Consider the following 18,184-nt stretch of genomic DNA (forward strand, 5'->3'; position numbering starts at 1 on the left):
GTTAGATGGTGTACTTTTTCTGAATGTCATCTTCCTTTTTATTTTTCCCATTTCCCCCTTCTGTCCCCATTGTTTTCCCATTCCTCATCTGCCATGAATATGCAGCCCAGGTAAGGTATTTCAGGGGCCCTACTTTAATGATCCACGTAGTGGGCCAGTTTACTGCTGCTGTGTGTACTTAATAACTATAAATAAAATATCCATATAATGTGAATATAGAAAGGATAGATGCTTACATATAAAAATCAACTACACAGGTTCCTAAAGCCCAGCTATTTAGGTGGTAGGGAGCTACCCTACCAGAAACCACCAGTATTTCACTTTCTATGTTAGTTGGAACCCTGAACATCACATTTACCAGGTTTGGACTTGGGCACATCTGGACTAGGTGTGGTTTTAGGGCGAGGGCGAGGGCGAGGGCGACGACCTGGTCGTTTGGTCTTTGGTGGAGCTGAAGAAAGAAAATCAGCTAGTTAATACGGGAACAGTAGCTCTACAAGCTGACAATCAATACCACGTTCACCTTAGGAGCACACTGAAGCCCTTTGATTTCTTACGGGTATGCGTATTTCTGTTGTGCAACTTTCCATTATTATTTACCCAGTTAAATGAGTCTTGAATAATGGGGGTTTTTCTGGCCAAATATTTATAAATAACTGTTCAAGAGATCTCTCTATTCCTCTAAGTTGGAAAACTCAGAACTTTGTACAGCTTAGGGAAGGCAATCTCATAACCTTTTCTTTTTTTAAGTGTATGTTCAATGGGAACATGAGAAAAGTTACTTTTAAGAAGTCACTAGGGATAAAAATTAAAATTAATTTGGCCTAAGATTCGAAAAGAGATGTTTTTCACTTTAGCACTGAAAAATCTGCAAATCAGTAACATGTGTAAAAAGGCTTTGAATTCAGAAATTATTTCAGGGAACACAACCTTTTAAGAATGAGATGTATAATTTTTAAATACTAGGGTTTAAAATTTTTCTCTGAGAGAACAGAGAACACACATATGCAAATAAACATTAACGAACAAACCCATTAATGGGAGCCTGTTGATAAAGTTTCCAGCAGGCAAGAAAAGAAAAGACAAAAGTTACTGACTCACTGCATTACCTAATGTTGTTGTTGAAGGTTTAGTTCCCAGTGTTTCAGGTTCTAAGACTGCAGGAAAAATGATCAAGAAGGAATCAACATCAAAGGAAAAAATGATGAACTGTATGTAAATATGAAAAATGCTTAATTTTTAATTATGAAGCTGAGCAAACGGTGAAACTTAAATCCATGTAAGAAATTGCTTTTTTATGTAAATAGAGTCCTGTGTTTCTAGACAAAATGAACAAAAATGTAGCCAGTCAGTTAAGTTTGGAAAGACAAATGGAAAAAGGGGGCACGATTCTCATCTGGAAGATGTGAACGCAATAAAGTAACCAACTGCTCATGTTATGAAGGAAAATGTAGGTAACTGGCCAAGATGGCAGCAGCAGAACACATGTCTTGCTCTCTTGAAGAAAAAGAAGCTATAAAGATTGGGGTGAGTGCTTTTCTCTTTCTCTTGTTTAATGAATTTCCTAGTGACACCTTGAGATACTTCGATCTGGAAAGACCACAATGCTTTTCAAGAAAATCTGCAAATGTTAGAGTTGTAAAAGTAAGAAAAACGCCTCCCACAGTGAAAGGACAAATACGCCCTAGCGAAGCCAGGGACCTCTGTGGGCAATAGCCAGGCTACAACAAGCTCGGGGCACGCTCCCCAAATACAAGGAGGGACCGTAAGGAATGGGACTGACCAAATAAGCACAGCTTGCTTGGCCGCCTCAAAACCCCTGCTTAGTCCTGACACAGGCAGAGAGTGCACATGGCGAAAAGAAAGATCTGAAGGACAATGAAGAAATAATTTTTAAAAGGCCAAAGCTTAAAACAAAGCTGAATGCAGAGGGTGTGAAATAAAGGTAGTTCTTTTTCACTCAGTGGAGGAAACATCATTACCTATTGGTGACTGTGGTGGTGGTGGAGTCTCAGGTTCCAGTGCTGCAATGAAAGCAAGTGTTAAAGGGGACGCTGAAAAGCACCGTCTTAAGGTAGAAATTAAATACCCTTTACCAGCACAAGGGTAATTTTCACTGGTGAACAATCAGATTCCATTGGCTTATGACGTAAAGCTCAATCACCCCACAGCCTCCCCACAAGCTACAATAGAAGAAAGAACTGAGAAATCTAATTTTTGTTGTCGATTTTTAGCTGTTTTCCCCACCACTCCTCTGCGTGCCTGAGGAGATACAACTTTAAAGAGAGGTCAGGGTAGCCTCTCCGAGAGGTTCACCTGCCATCTTGTTTTCATGCAGGAAGGTTAGCTTCATCCAAGGAAATGGGAAGAGACCACAGACCCGTCAGACCTGCAACCATGTCTGAGCTCTGTTTGGGATGATTTTCAGCCTGACTGGGTCTGACATTCTTTCACAAAAAATAGGAATTGAATGTATGGGCTAAAAAGGGCCACAAGTGTTCAGATGGTGTTCCCCAGATTTATTAGCATCTACTGCTGGTGAACAAATTGATTTACATACGACATTTATTCTATTGAAATCAGCAAATCAACAGAAGTCAGAAAGTAATCTCAGATTTCACGACAAGCTGAATAAATGAGTAACGTTATCTAAATAGTCTGACAGATAAACTCTCCAATGTCATTCAGATTATAAATTATACTTTGCTGAATATAGTTTGGTTACAATGTTTGGGCTCTTAAAAAGTAGATCATACCATAGGTTTCTTACTCTACAGAAAAGAATTCTTTTCTTTCAAGAAGAAAATAAAAAGGAACTCAAATTTTTGAAACAGAAAAGTGAAGATGGACTTTTTTTCTTACAGAAAGAAAATAATTAATATGCAACAGCTTAACAGAACTTAACTCATTCTGCATTTAGATATTTCTTATATTACATTTACCAGGAGTTATCGCTGATATTTCTAGAGGTACAGAAAGTTTGGGGGAAGCAAGTAGTGACTTCTTAGCAACTAAAAAAGAATATATAACAATAAATAATTCAGAAAGAGAATTTTCCTTTATTCTGAAAGCAAAGCATAGTAGCACAAGGTGCTACTGAAAGGCGGCATCATTCATTAGAATGTCTGTGTCCAAAAAAAGAATTCTGATTTCTCAAGAACTTGTCAGAAATAGATCACAACAGAGAAGTGGCAAAGCTGTAATGATGTATCAGATAGAAATACACAAAGCAATCTTAAAAGTGTTTGGGGGTGGGGGGAGGGAGTATAGGGTGTCTCAGATTCTATAGGAGAAAAGGAAAATAAATATCAGTAATTAAATATAATAAATATCAAAAAAAGCATCCACACCCAAAAAGAGCAAAAACAAAAATTTCTCTTAAAACGTCAAGTTTGTAATTTATGTTTTAATTTCTACAAAGTTGCCTTCTACAAGTGTGAAAAAGATTTTCTACTTGTAGCATCTTTTAGCATTCTTTAATCTTTGTGAAGGCTGTCTTTTGAATTTCATAAAGAAAAATCAGCATTTTTGAATTCCTGAGACTGAGACCAAATAGGTCTGGAACCCCATCAACTAAGCTTCCAAATAAGCTGCATATAAAAATAATAGCGTCTGTATTTATGAAAAACAAACAGATCTTCTAATAAGACTTCCTCATTTCACAGCGTTAAGGTGTTACGGATAAAGGTATAAAAATGTTCCATAAAAAAAGCTGAATGGCATGCAAATAACTGCCAGTCACCCGAGCACAAAACAAAGAAAAGTAAAAACCCGCTCATGGATTTGTGACTAACGAGGGGTACAATTTACAATTCCACCCACCGTGTCAGAGAACTGTGTGCCACAAACACCGGTAATCGGAGGTCTCTCCCTTTTTTTCAGTTCATTAAGGGCTTGAAGAGTTGAATGTTCTTACACTCTTAACAACTCACTAAGAAGGAAACAATTCCTACTGGATGAGGCAGACAAGCTGGCACACGGTAGATGGCTGGGATTCTCAAGAAACTGCTGGATTCTGCCTCTAAAACAAGCCAACACCAATGTGGGTTTTTACTCATTAGTTGAACCACAAAGGAAAACCAAAGGAAAAGCAGCCTGATGGAAAGTGAAATGGAAAAACAGGAGTGTGCGGAGAGGGCTGGGAAAGCCAATGGATGACTCAAATCCGAAAGCTTTTGGTGCTTTATTTGCTCTCCTGAACCTTGGCTAGAAACTGAAATCTTCAGCAGAGCTATAACAGTGGCTGCCATAAAGTAAATGCATTTTCAAAAGCTAAAACTCAAGCAATAGTTTGCGGAGATCCAGCCATTACTCTGCGTTGCCACAGACTACTTGAAGTCAGCTCGAGTTGGCTTAAGTTTAAGGTGGATTCTAAGTACTGGTAGTTGCTGTAAGGGGGAGAAGTGTGCGTGTTCTTAGGTGATTAGAAGGTAGAGATCAAAGGAACATAAACTCAATGGCTTCCAAATAATTTCCCACATTTTAAAAGGAAATGTCAAATTAAGAAGTCTGTTTGCTCAAATACCTTAGAGTGATGAGAACACATCCTCCTGCCCTAACTTGAATTAAACAATTTCCCCTCAGAAACCTTTTTTTCCCCCTAGAAATAACTAAAATTAATAATACCACTTATCATGTGTAAATGGTAATCAACATTTGGAGACTTTTTTTTAATATTTTTCAAATTTTATCTGGTAATAACAGAAATAATTAGATTGGAGAAACATTTATTAAAACTTGGTGACTCAAACATAGAGGAATACTTTCTCCATCTGCTTGCTAATGGCCCCCTATTGAAAATATAGTATAAATATAATAGTTACTACCTCATTCTAAAGGCCTCTGGGCATAACTTTTAAACAAATGTACATTAAACCCTTCTCTCTGAGAGCTAACTGTCAGAGTTCTTTGATTTAAACTGCTAGGGCTCTTGAGTTTTATTAGCTATGCTTCTTTCTCCAAATAACCTCTTGGCGTCAGAATACTTCATTCCATTTCTCTGACCTGGAGCGCTCACCCATGGTCACAGCATCATCTATACTCCCTCTGCTTAATCCCTCATTTCCTTCCATCTGACACCTCCAACACCTGGAAATCTCACTGCCTCTTTAAAAGGAGTCATGAGAATTCTTTTTCTGAGAAGTTACATTTTTCTTCCTTACCCATTTCACTGCAAAGAACAAATCATGCCCACTTAAGCAGAAAATCCCTTGCTTTAACAATCCTACTTTGTAAATACACATTAATGAAAAATCCATTGAACATTATAGAGAGAAATAGATTCTTCTCAGAGCTAAGGGGTTAACTTTTTGATGAAAATGATGAGTAGTGACAAAGTTCCCCATATACAGTCTTATAAATCAACATTGAAGACTGCTGTCTAGATTCTGGACAGAGAGGAAAAATGAAGATTTGATCACTTAATATGTCCTGCAATCCTTATGCAGGGACCTGTCTCTGTTTTTAATTACACACACAGAATAACCCCTCCCTGCTAAAAAAAAAAAAAAAAAAAAGCCTTCTTTTCTTCAGCAAAACACCACTAATACCTCCTGAGAAGCAAACAGAAGTCAGTGTTCAGAAATCAGCTCCATTTAGAAAGAAGTCATAGAACATTAAAATACAACCACTGCCGGTCATGCAGCCTGAGAACTGAGAAGTCCCCCAAACAAGGCAGAGTTCTTAGGGGATGGAAAGACTTCTCCACTTCTCAGCTAAAAGGCTACTGTTCAGTGTGATCTAAATTCCAGTCAGCTTTGGCACTGGAAACTATTTCGCAGTTCTAGACAAGGAAGTCCCCAATCATACACATCACTGTATCTCTGTGTTTTCTCTGTGATGGTCGTGAGCATAGTAATCCACCATGTAGCTCAGAGCAATGCTGTGATAATATCAGAGGGGCCGGTTATAATGAGATCATCTCATCACATTTTTGCTCTTTTCATGGAAAGATGTATCAAATATCAAAATGCAAAGCAGAAGTTCTTGCTCCAAAGAGTGGCATAAAATGATTTTTCAATCCTACTTTTGGAAGATCAAAATAAAACTCGGGGTAATTACCAGGTCTGGTGTGTTTCACTTCTGGACTGAGAGGAATTTTAGGTTTCAAAGAAATAAATTGTGTTTTACTGGGAGCTGGAAAAATAAAGAAACAAAATAATCAACAAATCAATATTGAGGCATTACAGTGTCTAAAACCATAAAAGGAAAACCTATACTTTAAGGGAGAAATAAACCCATCACCTGGAATGATTTTAGAACTATTCCATTAAAATAAACTTTCACAAGCAGAATTTAATGAAAATACAGTACTAAATTTTCATCTGGTTTGAGAAAACATTTCAAGAGACATAGCATTGCTGCTAAATAGTCACAGTAAAAACACAAAGTAAGACAGTGATTTTAACCCATGGTTTAAAAAATAACAGAATCAGCGTCTTGATTTTGTACCTTACTTCACATTTCTCCACTGTATCTAAATCTTTAAAGCACCAGAAAATGTTTTAAAATTGGTATTTACTGATAGGTGTACCACTATGATCTGCAAGCATAAAGAAATTTTACTAATATCATACTAGAAAGCTTTTTTCCAGATCAAGTTGAATTTGAGGGCTTTACTCCAAAAAATAGAGAACTATGTATAAGACTCAACTTCAAAAACAATGACTGGGTAGAAGATGAGAAAGCACCAGAGGTTTAATAGCTTTCCAAGGTACAGGATGATGTCTAAGTGCTGAGTTCATATCCACTAACTGTCGGGCCAGCCATCCAAAACCATAGCAGCCATGGAGTTGATGTACTGAATGAGATATGTCGTATTGTAGAAAAGCTTCTATTAGAATAGTGACTGAGACATGACATAGAGGCGGGGATACAGGATTTTCCATGTGAAATGAAGTAACACATCTACTACGGATATATTGTTACCCAGTGTCGTCCGTGTAGGTTCAGGGCTTTTAGAAATTTTAGATGTAATTGTTCCAGGACTTGTGGTTCTTTCTGGTGATGGAAAGGAAAAAAAAAAAATATATTGAGATATTCTAGAGACAATTAAAAAAAATCCTCCAAGGAGGAACTGAACGACCCTTTTAAAATCCTACCATATTTAGTCAGTGTTTAGGAAGTACACAGTGAGTAAAGGTTCTGGGAAGGACTTTTTAAATTCAGTCATAATAGTGTAGGGTATAAAAAAATGGAAATAAGCTATGGAATAAGCAGCACCCAGTTTATTGAGCATGATTCTGAGTTTATCATTACACAATGAAGAATATCACCTCTAAGGTGATAAACTACCTCTACCTCAAACTCTGGGCCATAACATACATTGTTCCCCTCCCCTTTCCCTCTGGCTAAACCCTGCACATATTTTAAGGCTATACATCCTCAACTCTTCCTTTCTTTTTCTGAGCTTCTGCAAAGTACCATAACCTCACAAGCAGAGTATATAATCTTACGTTACTCTCTGTTTATGATGTATTATCTTTGAAGGTTATGAGCAATGAGAAAGGCAGGGTCACGTCCTCTCCATCTCAGCCATCGCCCTAGTACAAAACCTGAAAACGTGTTCTGCACCAAAAACAAGAACTGGTAGCCTAATAAACCCTCAAATACAGATGCACACCAGGAAAATAAATTACACTCTATATTGCTGTAACAGGAGGGCTTGTTTCTAGGTTTATGCCAAAATTTACATGCAAGAACATCACTTAGATAATTTTCAATAAAATCTTTTTGAAAATGTTTGATTTTTATTATTGTGCATTAATTATTCATCTTCAGTTAATTTCAGATTTTATAAAGAACTTTTAATCTATAGAATCATAGCATTTCTTTTTATGATAAGGAGGTAGACAATATCTATTTGGAATTAAATGTCCTGAAAGGTTAAAGAGACAATTATTTACCAGGTTTAGTTCTTGGTGTTTTGGGCCGGGGGCGTCGTTTAGGAGTAGAAGGGACAGATGTAGTTTGCAGGGGAGCTGAAAGAAGATTTAGTAGAGCTTTGATAAATGATACTCCTCAGGAATCAATCAGACTGTAGCTATAAACTTGTAAATCTCTTGAGTACAAGAACTGCTTTTTAATTCTTTGTATCCCTAGAATGCCCCACACTGTGTTTTATACACAGTAGGTGCTCCAGTAAGTAAGTGTTGATTGGGCCAAAGGAATTCAATGTCTATGTGAAAATGGAAGGTACATTGTTCAGTTAAATGTCCCAGAAAGGGAGGAATTTAGGAATACAAGGTACAGTTAAGAACTCAAGAGATGGTTTAGCACACAGCGGGGGAGAAGCACAAGTACTTGGAATTTAGAGAATGGAAATTTTAGAACTTCTTTAATTCTGTAGGTCATTACTAACCTCACCAGGAGTTAATGAACTTCATGATTCCAATAATTTTGTCATAGAATACAGGTTGAGTTCCCCGCTTTCACTCATCTTTCTTCATCACGGCCAGGACTACAGAGCCTACTTGGTTCTCTTTATACTTAGACTACTTTGAGAAAAATACTCTGACCAAGTGGTATCTAAACGTTAACCGAAGAGAATATCTTTTAAAACAAGTATCATCTATAATTTCACTGCTATTTTTCTGGTTGGGAAAATTATGAAAGAAGGGTACAAAGGAAATAATTCTTCAAAATAATCTGTGCAAAGACTTGAATCATTAGGTTGTTCATCTGAAATTAGTATTATGGATTCATTTTAGCTCAATTAAAAAAAATATATATGTAGGCACCAAGATTATGAAGATTCTTTGAGGATCATCACAAGGCTAAGTACAATTGATAACCCACTTCTTTAAAGAATTTCATGGTAGAGAATGAAGGGAAATATTTACTGCCGAAAAATTTTCTGAAAAGGCCAACATGACTGATTCTTCTTATCACTTTATCTATTTTTTCAAAATACACAACTAAATAAATGTCATTAGTTACCAGGTGTTGTAGGTTGCATTTCAGGACTGGTAAAGATTTCCGGTTTTTGAGGAACAAACGGTGTTTCCCTTGGAGCTGAAAACACAAATCCCCCATCCCACCAAGTAATTCCAGTTAAAATGAGGCATTTTAAGAGGTTCAACATGCTTTTAGATGGTGTTACAAAGCACATGCTACCAGTGCATGACGGAGGATGAAAAATGCATGTGGTCTTGAAAGCTGGTGGATGAAATGATCATTTAAAGTGGGGGAAAGGTCAGAATGAAATTTTTCAGCAGCTGACTCCAGGCAGATTCAATGCGTGGGAGACAGGTGATGCAGGCCACAAACACATGAGATGGGATGAGATGGGTGATGAAGATGTCCATGCAGCTTTCAAAGCTTTTCATTCTTTTAAGGATGGAAAACATATCATCTATACAGTTCAAAAAAGGAAAGAGAGAGCCCAAAATGGAAACAAGATGCCTGCATTATAGGAAAAAAATTTGTATTATATTCAGAAATAGGAAAGAAATAAATGATTAGATGTGATGGAATGAAATGGTCACTTGGAAGAAAGGCATTCACATGAATTTTCTTTTGATGGAAAACAAAGTACAATTTTTCTGTTAAAAACATTACCCAGTGTTGCCCTTGGCTGTTCAAGAGTTCTAGAAGTTTTAGGTGGGACAGAATCCAGAAACAGATCGCTTGTTGCTGTTGGAATAAATGTCAACATTTATAAAAGCCGTAGAAGGCCCCAGGAATAAAATACAAATTCATGAGTAATAAATTATGCTTCAAATGGGGAAAAACATCAAGCATACTTGAGAGATTGCTGAATATTTTTAACCTAGTGATTCATTAGGAGTTGAAGATGAGCTCACTTTTAAAAACGTACATATTTTAAATGTTAGAAACCATGATAAAACCGTGTTTCATATAGTCAACTTGTTTTCAACTGGTTTTTCAGGTTCCTTCCCTCTGCTTCTTAACTACCTGGTTGAACCCACTCTAAGCATTCTATTTCATTTTTTTCCTTATTTTCTGCCTGCCGTTTAAAATTATTTACCTTTGTCAGGGCATGCATAGAGCTAAGGCCATGCAAAAAATACCAGACATGTGTCTTTGTGTGGCAGAGACCAGTCTTATTTACTCTGAATCTCCTGCAGGAACTTGTTTAGTGAGCGCTTAACAAACGCTTGCTAAAAGGAGCTACTGGACTGCGTTAAAGTCACTGCAGATGGGGCAGTAAGTGAAGGCCAAAGATTAGACCCAGCTGGACCTCTGCAGATGAGTGAATGACATGTCCTGGAGCCGGATTTCTCACCTCGGCACTACTGCCCTTTAAGGGCTGGATAATTCTTTGTTGTGGGGGGCTGTCCTGTACATTGTAAGGGTTTAGCAGCATCCCTGGTGTCTAAATGTCAGTAACGCCTTCCCCAGTTGTGACAATCCAAAATATGTCTAGCCATGGCCAGAAGTTTCGGGAGTGGAGGGGAAGAGAGCAGAAATACCCCCACTGGAGAACCACTGCTCTAGAGAAAACTCTTTAAGAATTTAAAATCTTTTAAGGATGATTCTGAACAACAGAGCAACAGGCCATGGTTTCACTGTGCCTCAGTGGTAACCTAATCTATCTGCATCTCCCACACGTGGTAGAATTTACTGATGGATGTGAAGAAATAATCACTCAATGGGAGAAGTGGGTAGAATTCATCTCCCTGACACAGACTGCCCCTTCCCTCCTCTAGGCTTGGAAGAGAACACTTTTTCACTCTGCAGAGGGAACCAGGTGTGGTATTGTCAGAACACCTGGCATCCAAAAAATGAATTGAGAGGCTGGGTATACCTGTGTAGGGCTCTGATATTTCAGGCTCATCTGATGTTGTAGAGCTTGAGAAAACATCATAAGCTGCTTTTAAAAGAAAAGGTAAAACAAAAGAGAAGGTATTAATTTTTTATTAATTTTTAAAGATTTCATGACATGCTGGCTAAAGGAGCACAGTTTTATGTAGGTGTGAGTGGTTTTGGCTGCGAGCTACTGGTCTTGTCACTAATGTGTCAGCAATCACCAAGATTTGCATCTAGTCCTTCTTGTCCTGAACTAAAGGCCTTTAATGCAGTGAGCCCCGACACTGGCCTTTAGGTGATGTGAGCATAATGCTATACGTTTGCAATGAGGTAGTGCCAGCTCTAAATCAAGTGGCTTCAAAGAGTATAAACATAAACGACACAAATGAACTTATTTACAAATCAGAAACAGACTCACAGACATGGAAAACAAACTTATGGTTACCAGGGGGAGAAGGTGGGGTGGAGGGATAAATTGAGAGTTTAGGATTTGCAGATACACACTATGTCTAAAAGATATAAACAACAAGGTCCTACTGTATAGCACAGGGGACTATATTCAGTATTTTGTAATAGCCTATAATAAAAAAATATGAAAAGGAATACATATATATATATAACTGAATCACTATGCTGTACACCAGAAATTAACACAACATTGCAAAACGACTATACTTCAGGAAAAAAAAAAAGTATAAACATACATGAAGTCAGATGGCAACTTAAGGAGAGGTTTCCAAAGAAGAAAAGAGCGGTCACACTGAGGTTATTTGCACAAAGCCTACAGCTCAGTCTTTCTACTTCGTAAAAGCTACCACCGTGATGTCTGGACAGCCCTTTACAGTTGGCACAGCACTTTCTCATATATTAGCTTATTTAAGTCTCTAAACATACCTGAAAAATAGATGAGGTAGACATTTGCCCCATGTTATAGCTAAGGGGGTAGTATCTCCATTTTCTAGACAATGAAATTGCGATTCACTGGGGCAAACATCTTCTATCACCAATGTTTACTTTAGTGGGTGAAATGCTTCAGCTATTCAACATTAAGTACTATTTCTAATCTTACGTTCACAGAACAGAAATGGTACCAAAATTTGCACCGTCTAATGTGAGTACAATAGTTATTTCCAATTCAAAGGTTATAAATAGCAATATTTCTTTCAAAAAACAATAGTAACTTGTAATCATGATTACTAAACTTTACTTTTATATTTCACAGAAAACACAACAACGATATGAAATAAGTCACATTACCATTTGTTTATAACTTCCTAAAATTGCATTGCTAAATTCTGTTTCATTGGTTGTACATTTTATTTTCTCTCTTAAAAAACTGATTAAATGCAAAATTCACACTAAAAATACTTTGCTATTGCTCTGGAATCAATGCAAGCATAGACAAAGCATGTCCAGTTATCAGGATTTTATCCATTTATTTTATCCAAATTCCATGAATATTAATAGCTATGGGGAAGATTTCTTTTTAAAAGTACTTAGATGAAAGCCTGCATGAACTCACTAGGACATAAATTGTTCTGTCATGCTCTTTATGCAAAATTTACCCCAGGGCCTGGGTCATAGGGAGACTCCATGGAATTAATCTGTAAGATTCCCATTACAGTGAACAATGAGTTTGACTGTTGGGTAGTTTATGCTCTTAGTACAAATCAAGGAGAATAAATGAACAGGTCCTTTACTTATTTTATGACACACACATGCGCACAAATCTCTTCCTCTGCTACACAATTACCTGCCATATGCTTGTGTGGCCATACTCTGCATGGAAACAGACTCCTAAGCACATATGGAAGAAACAAGGAGAAAATACAAGAGGACCATCAAGAAGTAGCTGGATGAAAAGAGTATTCACAAACACCACACACAGAGTTTCCAGTGCCACTCACATAAGCAAATAACACTCTCTTCAATTCATGGAAACATAAAATATCTTTCTGGTTGGCCTTGAAGTCTGAAAATCCTGACTGCGAGAAAATACTCACAAAGAAAACCCAAAGGCTGAGACTATAAATCTCTAAGAGACCACAGGAAATCTGTAAACCATCTGCTATACTTGAGTTCTATTTTCCAGATCTCAAAGTATCAACGCCACCATTTATTCCAATTTTTCTTTTCCCTCTCTAGGGCTTAATCCAGTTGGGGGCCAGACTTGTGCTAATCAACACCTCAGGGGTGGACAATAAGGTCCAAATGTAGAGTTCAACCTCTTTTCGAGCCCACTGAGCAAACCTGGGGCCAGAACTTTCCAACGAGTAGACCACTTCCTTGAGTAGACTGATCACTTCACCTTTCAAGTCTTTAAGTCATTTATAGAGCTTAAGTACACATAGCAAGAATTAAACACCAAAAATAATTAGCCATGAACTCCTAAAGGGAGCTTGCGAAGTGGGTTCTAATGAAAAGACTGAGGCTGACCATCCTTAGTTCTGTCAAGAGACATCTCTAAAGATAACTGTTTATTGCTCAAGGGGAAATAATTGTGCCAGAAGAACTGTCATCTTAATAAGTTACAGTAACACAAAATGATACGTTACGACACATTGAGAAGGAAAAAGCAGTTTGTCGGAACATGTTAGGGGAAGAACAGGCAGGAGAGTTTTCTAAAGATGAAAATAAACATGTTGGATTATCTTGGGTTATAAAAGAAACCATTTTCTTGATTTAATTTTGGCTTCAAATTCCTCCTGGTACTAAATGATGGTTTTTAAGGGAATGACCAAGTAAGTTACAGAGGCTTAACACTGATAGCATTAGCGAGCCGGAAACACAACACTGATTTCCATCCTCCTCTTCCAATTATAAAAGGCTTTAGAAGTCATGCGTATGCCCCATCTATGGAGGGATGTATATACGACATGTGTGCTGCTTCTCCCACTTCTGATGCCCGCAGACAACACATCGAGTTGGTCGTGGTATCATTTTACTCCCTGAGCCAAGGCCTCAGAGTCCAGTTTACAGAATGATGCAGGCTTCCACTCTAACCAAATGGTGCAGCCGTGTGATACGATTCAGCATCTCTGCCGTGGGGTTAACAGGACATCATCAGGCCATTCTCACAGGTTGCAAGGCCTCTTCAAATCACACGGCACGTGTCCTTTCCATCCTTCCTAAACATTTTTACACAAGTGAAATGAAGACCCAAGAATCATTTGGTATGTTTTTGTATGTATGAGCTTAGAGTATTTTCTCCCTTGCTTCTTTTCTTTCTTTTTATCAATTAAAAAATTTATTGTTGTTATTGAGTGTCTGCGGCAATTTGGGAAGTTTGGGATAGACAGTGTAGCATAGTGGGAAGAGGGTGCATTCAGTGCAAGGGCCAACTGTATTAAGGAAATGTTAGTGGGGCTTCCTCAGTACTGTGAGTTAGGTTAAGTGACTTACACATTATTCCTAAGACATAACAATCCAATGAAAATTATTATATTATTTCCATTTTATAGATGGGGAAGCTGAAGCTCTCGGGGGTTAAATTACTTGTCTGCAGATGTATAAGTGGCAAATTGTTGAGCTATCGGTTTATTAACCCAGCTCTGTCTCACCCTATAGCTCACAGATCAGTGATCACATTCACAAGGAGAATGAACTCTGGGACAGGCCAGCCTTTCTCTCAGACCACTTGATGTCTCTTAAAAATCTAGAAGGGACCTGGTCCTAATAAGAACATGGAATTTATTCTGCTGTGAAGCTATTCTGCAAAAATTTCAAAGCAAGCTATATGACATTGTTTCACTTTTAACTTGGAGTGGTTTGTTGGAGAGAAGCATAGGAAAGAAATGAATGAGGATCTAGTTTTTGTTCCTCTACCTGCTCAGAGACCAGTCTCTCACATATCTCCTTATGATAAAAGAAAATGATAACTTGCTTTGCTTCCAGGGACTTCTGGAAGGTCAATCTGGTGGTATATATATAACCCTTTGAATCTCTTAATAGAACACTACTATGCAAATACAAAATTATATTATTCCAGTGGAGAAGTAATCCAACAAGTATGCACACATGCATGCACAATTTATCCAGGGGTGAAAGGTACTGAGAACTTTTCTAGAACTCACTCTATAGGAACAGAAATCATAGTCAAGTGGCTATCTTCCAATAGAACCCAAGACCAATTCTATTACATCACCAGAAAGATTAACTTTTCTGAATGATTGTTACAAGCACTTAAGTATTTCTAAAATGTGACCAACTCTCTTAATACAGAATTTATAAGTAAGTTTACATCCTGTCATATAGTTATAGAGCAGATTTTTATAATTTCCTTTCTGTACTTTAAGGAAAATTGGATGTGCCAGGGAAATCAAAATCAATCAATCCCACTTAAACATACTTTAGAGAAGGTTTAATATCAACTACAATTCCAAATAATGAGATCACAAAACATAGCACTAATCAAAGACTAGGGCCAATAGGCCAAAAGTGGGGAAGAATACATCTGACGGCTACACCTCTCGGATTTCCTAGGCTATTCCAAATTCCCAATAACCTGTCCCACTCTTGCCATAAACTATTGAAGTGATTTCAACGTGCATGTTAGAATTTCCACATACCCTTTTAGATTTAAAAGTAATACAGAAATCTTTCTGAGAGTGTGCATTCTGATTATTTGATACAGAATATGAAGTAAATGTGGAAAACAAATCTAGTACATGCCGAAGCAAAATGAATTTTACAAAAGGTAATGATAAACCATTTAATGGCTGATAAAGAGAAAAGCAGCCCTTGGCATCGGGATGCTGGCCAGGCCACAGCTAGGCTGTTGTGTTCTCCTGCTGACATTGACAATTTAAAAGAATACCACCATCAGACAAGTTCAGTCGGTGACCAAGATGGACCAAGACAAAAACCAGACCATTCTATAACTGTGTGGAACACAAATGCACAAACACAGAAACTACTGTCCCCGCATTCTGGTTCATGTCTTTATCAGTCACATCTTCAGTTTCACTCCTCTTTTCTTGCCTTTTAGTTAAGAATTATTAAGATATTCAATCAGGGATTACTCCCACTTTCTGACAGCAACCAATTCAGAGCAAAGCTTCACTTCCTTAAACCCTCCCCAAAATTACCTAGTACAAAACCAAATCCCATAATGTCTTTCCAACATCCTGTTACTAAGAGATCCACAGTTCCTCCTGGTCTGCATTCTCCATTGTCACAATAAGTAGATCAACCTAAGTTTGTTCAAATACAGGTGTGTTCCTGGTGGTCACTGGCTGAAAGGAATCGACATAGTAAATACAGATGCACTGTACCCCAACAGAGAAAACAAAATGTATTCATTTTGCTATAATAATGTCATTAATACCAGCTGAAATATATCATTTCTTCAAAAGATCTAACAACAAAAACCGGACCAATGACTTTCTGGACCGGTGTTCAGGTACTACCTCTACCTCTCTTGTCTTCATTCTCAAATAACTGCATTAGGAAGTCGTGTGAGTAACTGGGAAATAATCATATAGGTTGAAACAAAATAGGAAATAGAAACTTAGTGCATGTGTAAAGTCACACAAAATCAATCAAGAAACAAGGCTGAAATGAATGAAAGGACTGTGTGAGTGTATCAACTCTTTAAATCACAAATAACACACCTGATAAATTTTACTTTGAAATTTAACCTGTTAGGAAGCTGCCATAGAACACTTAATACAAGAGTTAGACAGGAGTGTTGCAAGCATTAGCAGAAACAAGAGGTACTTAATTACCCACTTTGAGAAACCAGGCCCTCTCTTCTATAACTGACCACATTGGATGATTTTTACCCACACCATGGAAAATGTTACAGACTACAGTGACAAGGAGGTGCTCCCCAAGCTTTAATATTCACACAAACCACCTAGAGAGCTTGTTAAAAAGCAGATCCTGATTCAACAGATGTGAAGTAGAGCCCAAGATTCTGCCTTTCCAACAAGCTCCCCGGCGACGCCAATGCTGCTTGGCCAAAATCATACCAAGTGGCACAGATATAAAAACTAAAGGCTGCTGTAAGGACAGGCTAGGACGCTCCTGTGGCTAATGCTCATGTCCGCAATCACACCTACTGAACTGTTACAGCCCGTGCCAAGCTCCTGCACGTCACCTAGAGGGTGACAGCTGGCAGTCGACAGGTTTCGGAAGTTGTCTGGCAGCCTAAGGTGGCCCTGGCAGGAGATAGGCAGCTGAATAATGAAACTGCTTCCCGCTGCATTGGCCACTATTCATACTCCATCACGGCGACACCAGAATATTCCTCTTCTGTCATTAAAGGCCAAAGGAACCTTCCTTTTACTGGGATTTCCAATCTTATCTAACTCTGTCTCTCTGTAACTCTACAACCCCCAACACAGTCTCCCTATTCCCCACTGTTTGCTTGCATTCAGGCTTTATATATCATTCGTGTCCCAGGCATTACAACTTCATGAATGGTTTCCTTGAGATTTTGGCCAGTTTGCTCTTAAATAATCATAGACACCAAAAATCTAGAGGCTGCTTAATGAAACCCAGGAAGATTCTATGTTCCCTGCGTTTATAACACTAAAGCTAAGAGATAAAAGGGACCCAAGAGTTCATCTAGTCCAGTGGGCCCAAAAGTCTTTGGTTCGGGAGACGTAATACTCACAAAGGACGTGAGAGTCAGGCCAGGCCTGGCACAGGGCAGCAGCTCAGCCATCATGCACGCCCACACCAGCCACTGCTCCACGGTCAGTGCCGCTGCGCCCCTGGGATGTTCAATAGAACTAGAGGCTCAGGCTAAAACTCTACCCAGAAACTGGGTTTCAGATTCAGGTGACCCGGACTGCTGAAGGTGTTTTTGCACCCACATTAAGTAACTGCGCTAGAGTTTCAGGGTCTGTGACAAGGGGAACCAGGGCTTAGAATTTGAGGCTTCTCTGGATTGGCTGACAACCATCACCAACTTTCAAGTGTTTTCCCATTTCAGAAAACTAGGGGAGACTGTAACAGACATGCTGACTTCATTTGATACCATCCTTGTATTTTTTGCTAAGATCAAACCTTACACTTCCTAGAGAAATGACAATTTGACGAAGATCTATGCATCTGTAGCTCATTTTCATCCTTCCTCAAACCAATCCTCTGCTGGTCTCCTTGCTGGAGAATACCACAGAGTGTTGGTGTATTTAACATTATGACATCAACTTCTAATTATATTATATACTAATTACCTGTACTTAAAAAAATCACGACTAGAAGGCTCATTAAAGTAAAATACGAATAAGTAAAACAAAAATCATGGAAATAATCGCACAAAGTGGTTTGCAAGGTTTTCTTATGTTGAATATTTTCTTTAGTTGACTGCTAGACATCAAAGAAAAGATGTAAAGGAGAAAACTCTTTGAGAAAAATCTGTTTTTTAAAAAGAGAAGCTATTTCTCTCAATCTGCTTTAGTGCTGG

At 38.1% G+C, this 18,184-nt stretch overlaps 1 protein-coding gene across 1 annotated transcript in view; it reads right to left on the minus strand.

Annotated features, from left to right (window-relative positions):
- The window catches only part of ABI3BP (ABI family member 3 binding protein), a 241,633-nt gene that overhangs the window by 101,078 nt on the left and 122,371 nt on the right, over nucleotides 1–18,184 (minus strand). The window contains 9 exon segments of the mRNA XM_032477890.1: nucleotides 359–451; nucleotides 1,110–1,157; nucleotides 1,983–2,024; nucleotides 6,061–6,135; nucleotides 6,928–6,999; nucleotides 7,905–7,979; nucleotides 8,938–9,012; nucleotides 9,559–9,633; nucleotides 10,769–10,834. Coding sequence (XP_032333781.1) covers nucleotides 359–451; nucleotides 1,110–1,157; nucleotides 1,983–2,024; nucleotides 6,061–6,135; nucleotides 6,928–6,999; nucleotides 7,905–7,979; nucleotides 8,938–9,012; nucleotides 9,559–9,633; nucleotides 10,769–10,834 — 621 coding nt within the window.

Source organism: Camelus ferus, chromosome 1 (assembly GCF_009834535.1).
Source record: "Camelus ferus isolate YT-003-E chromosome 1, BCGSAC_Cfer_1.0, whole genome shotgun sequence".
NCBI lineage: Eukaryota > Metazoa > Chordata > Mammalia > Artiodactyla > Camelidae > Camelus > Camelus ferus.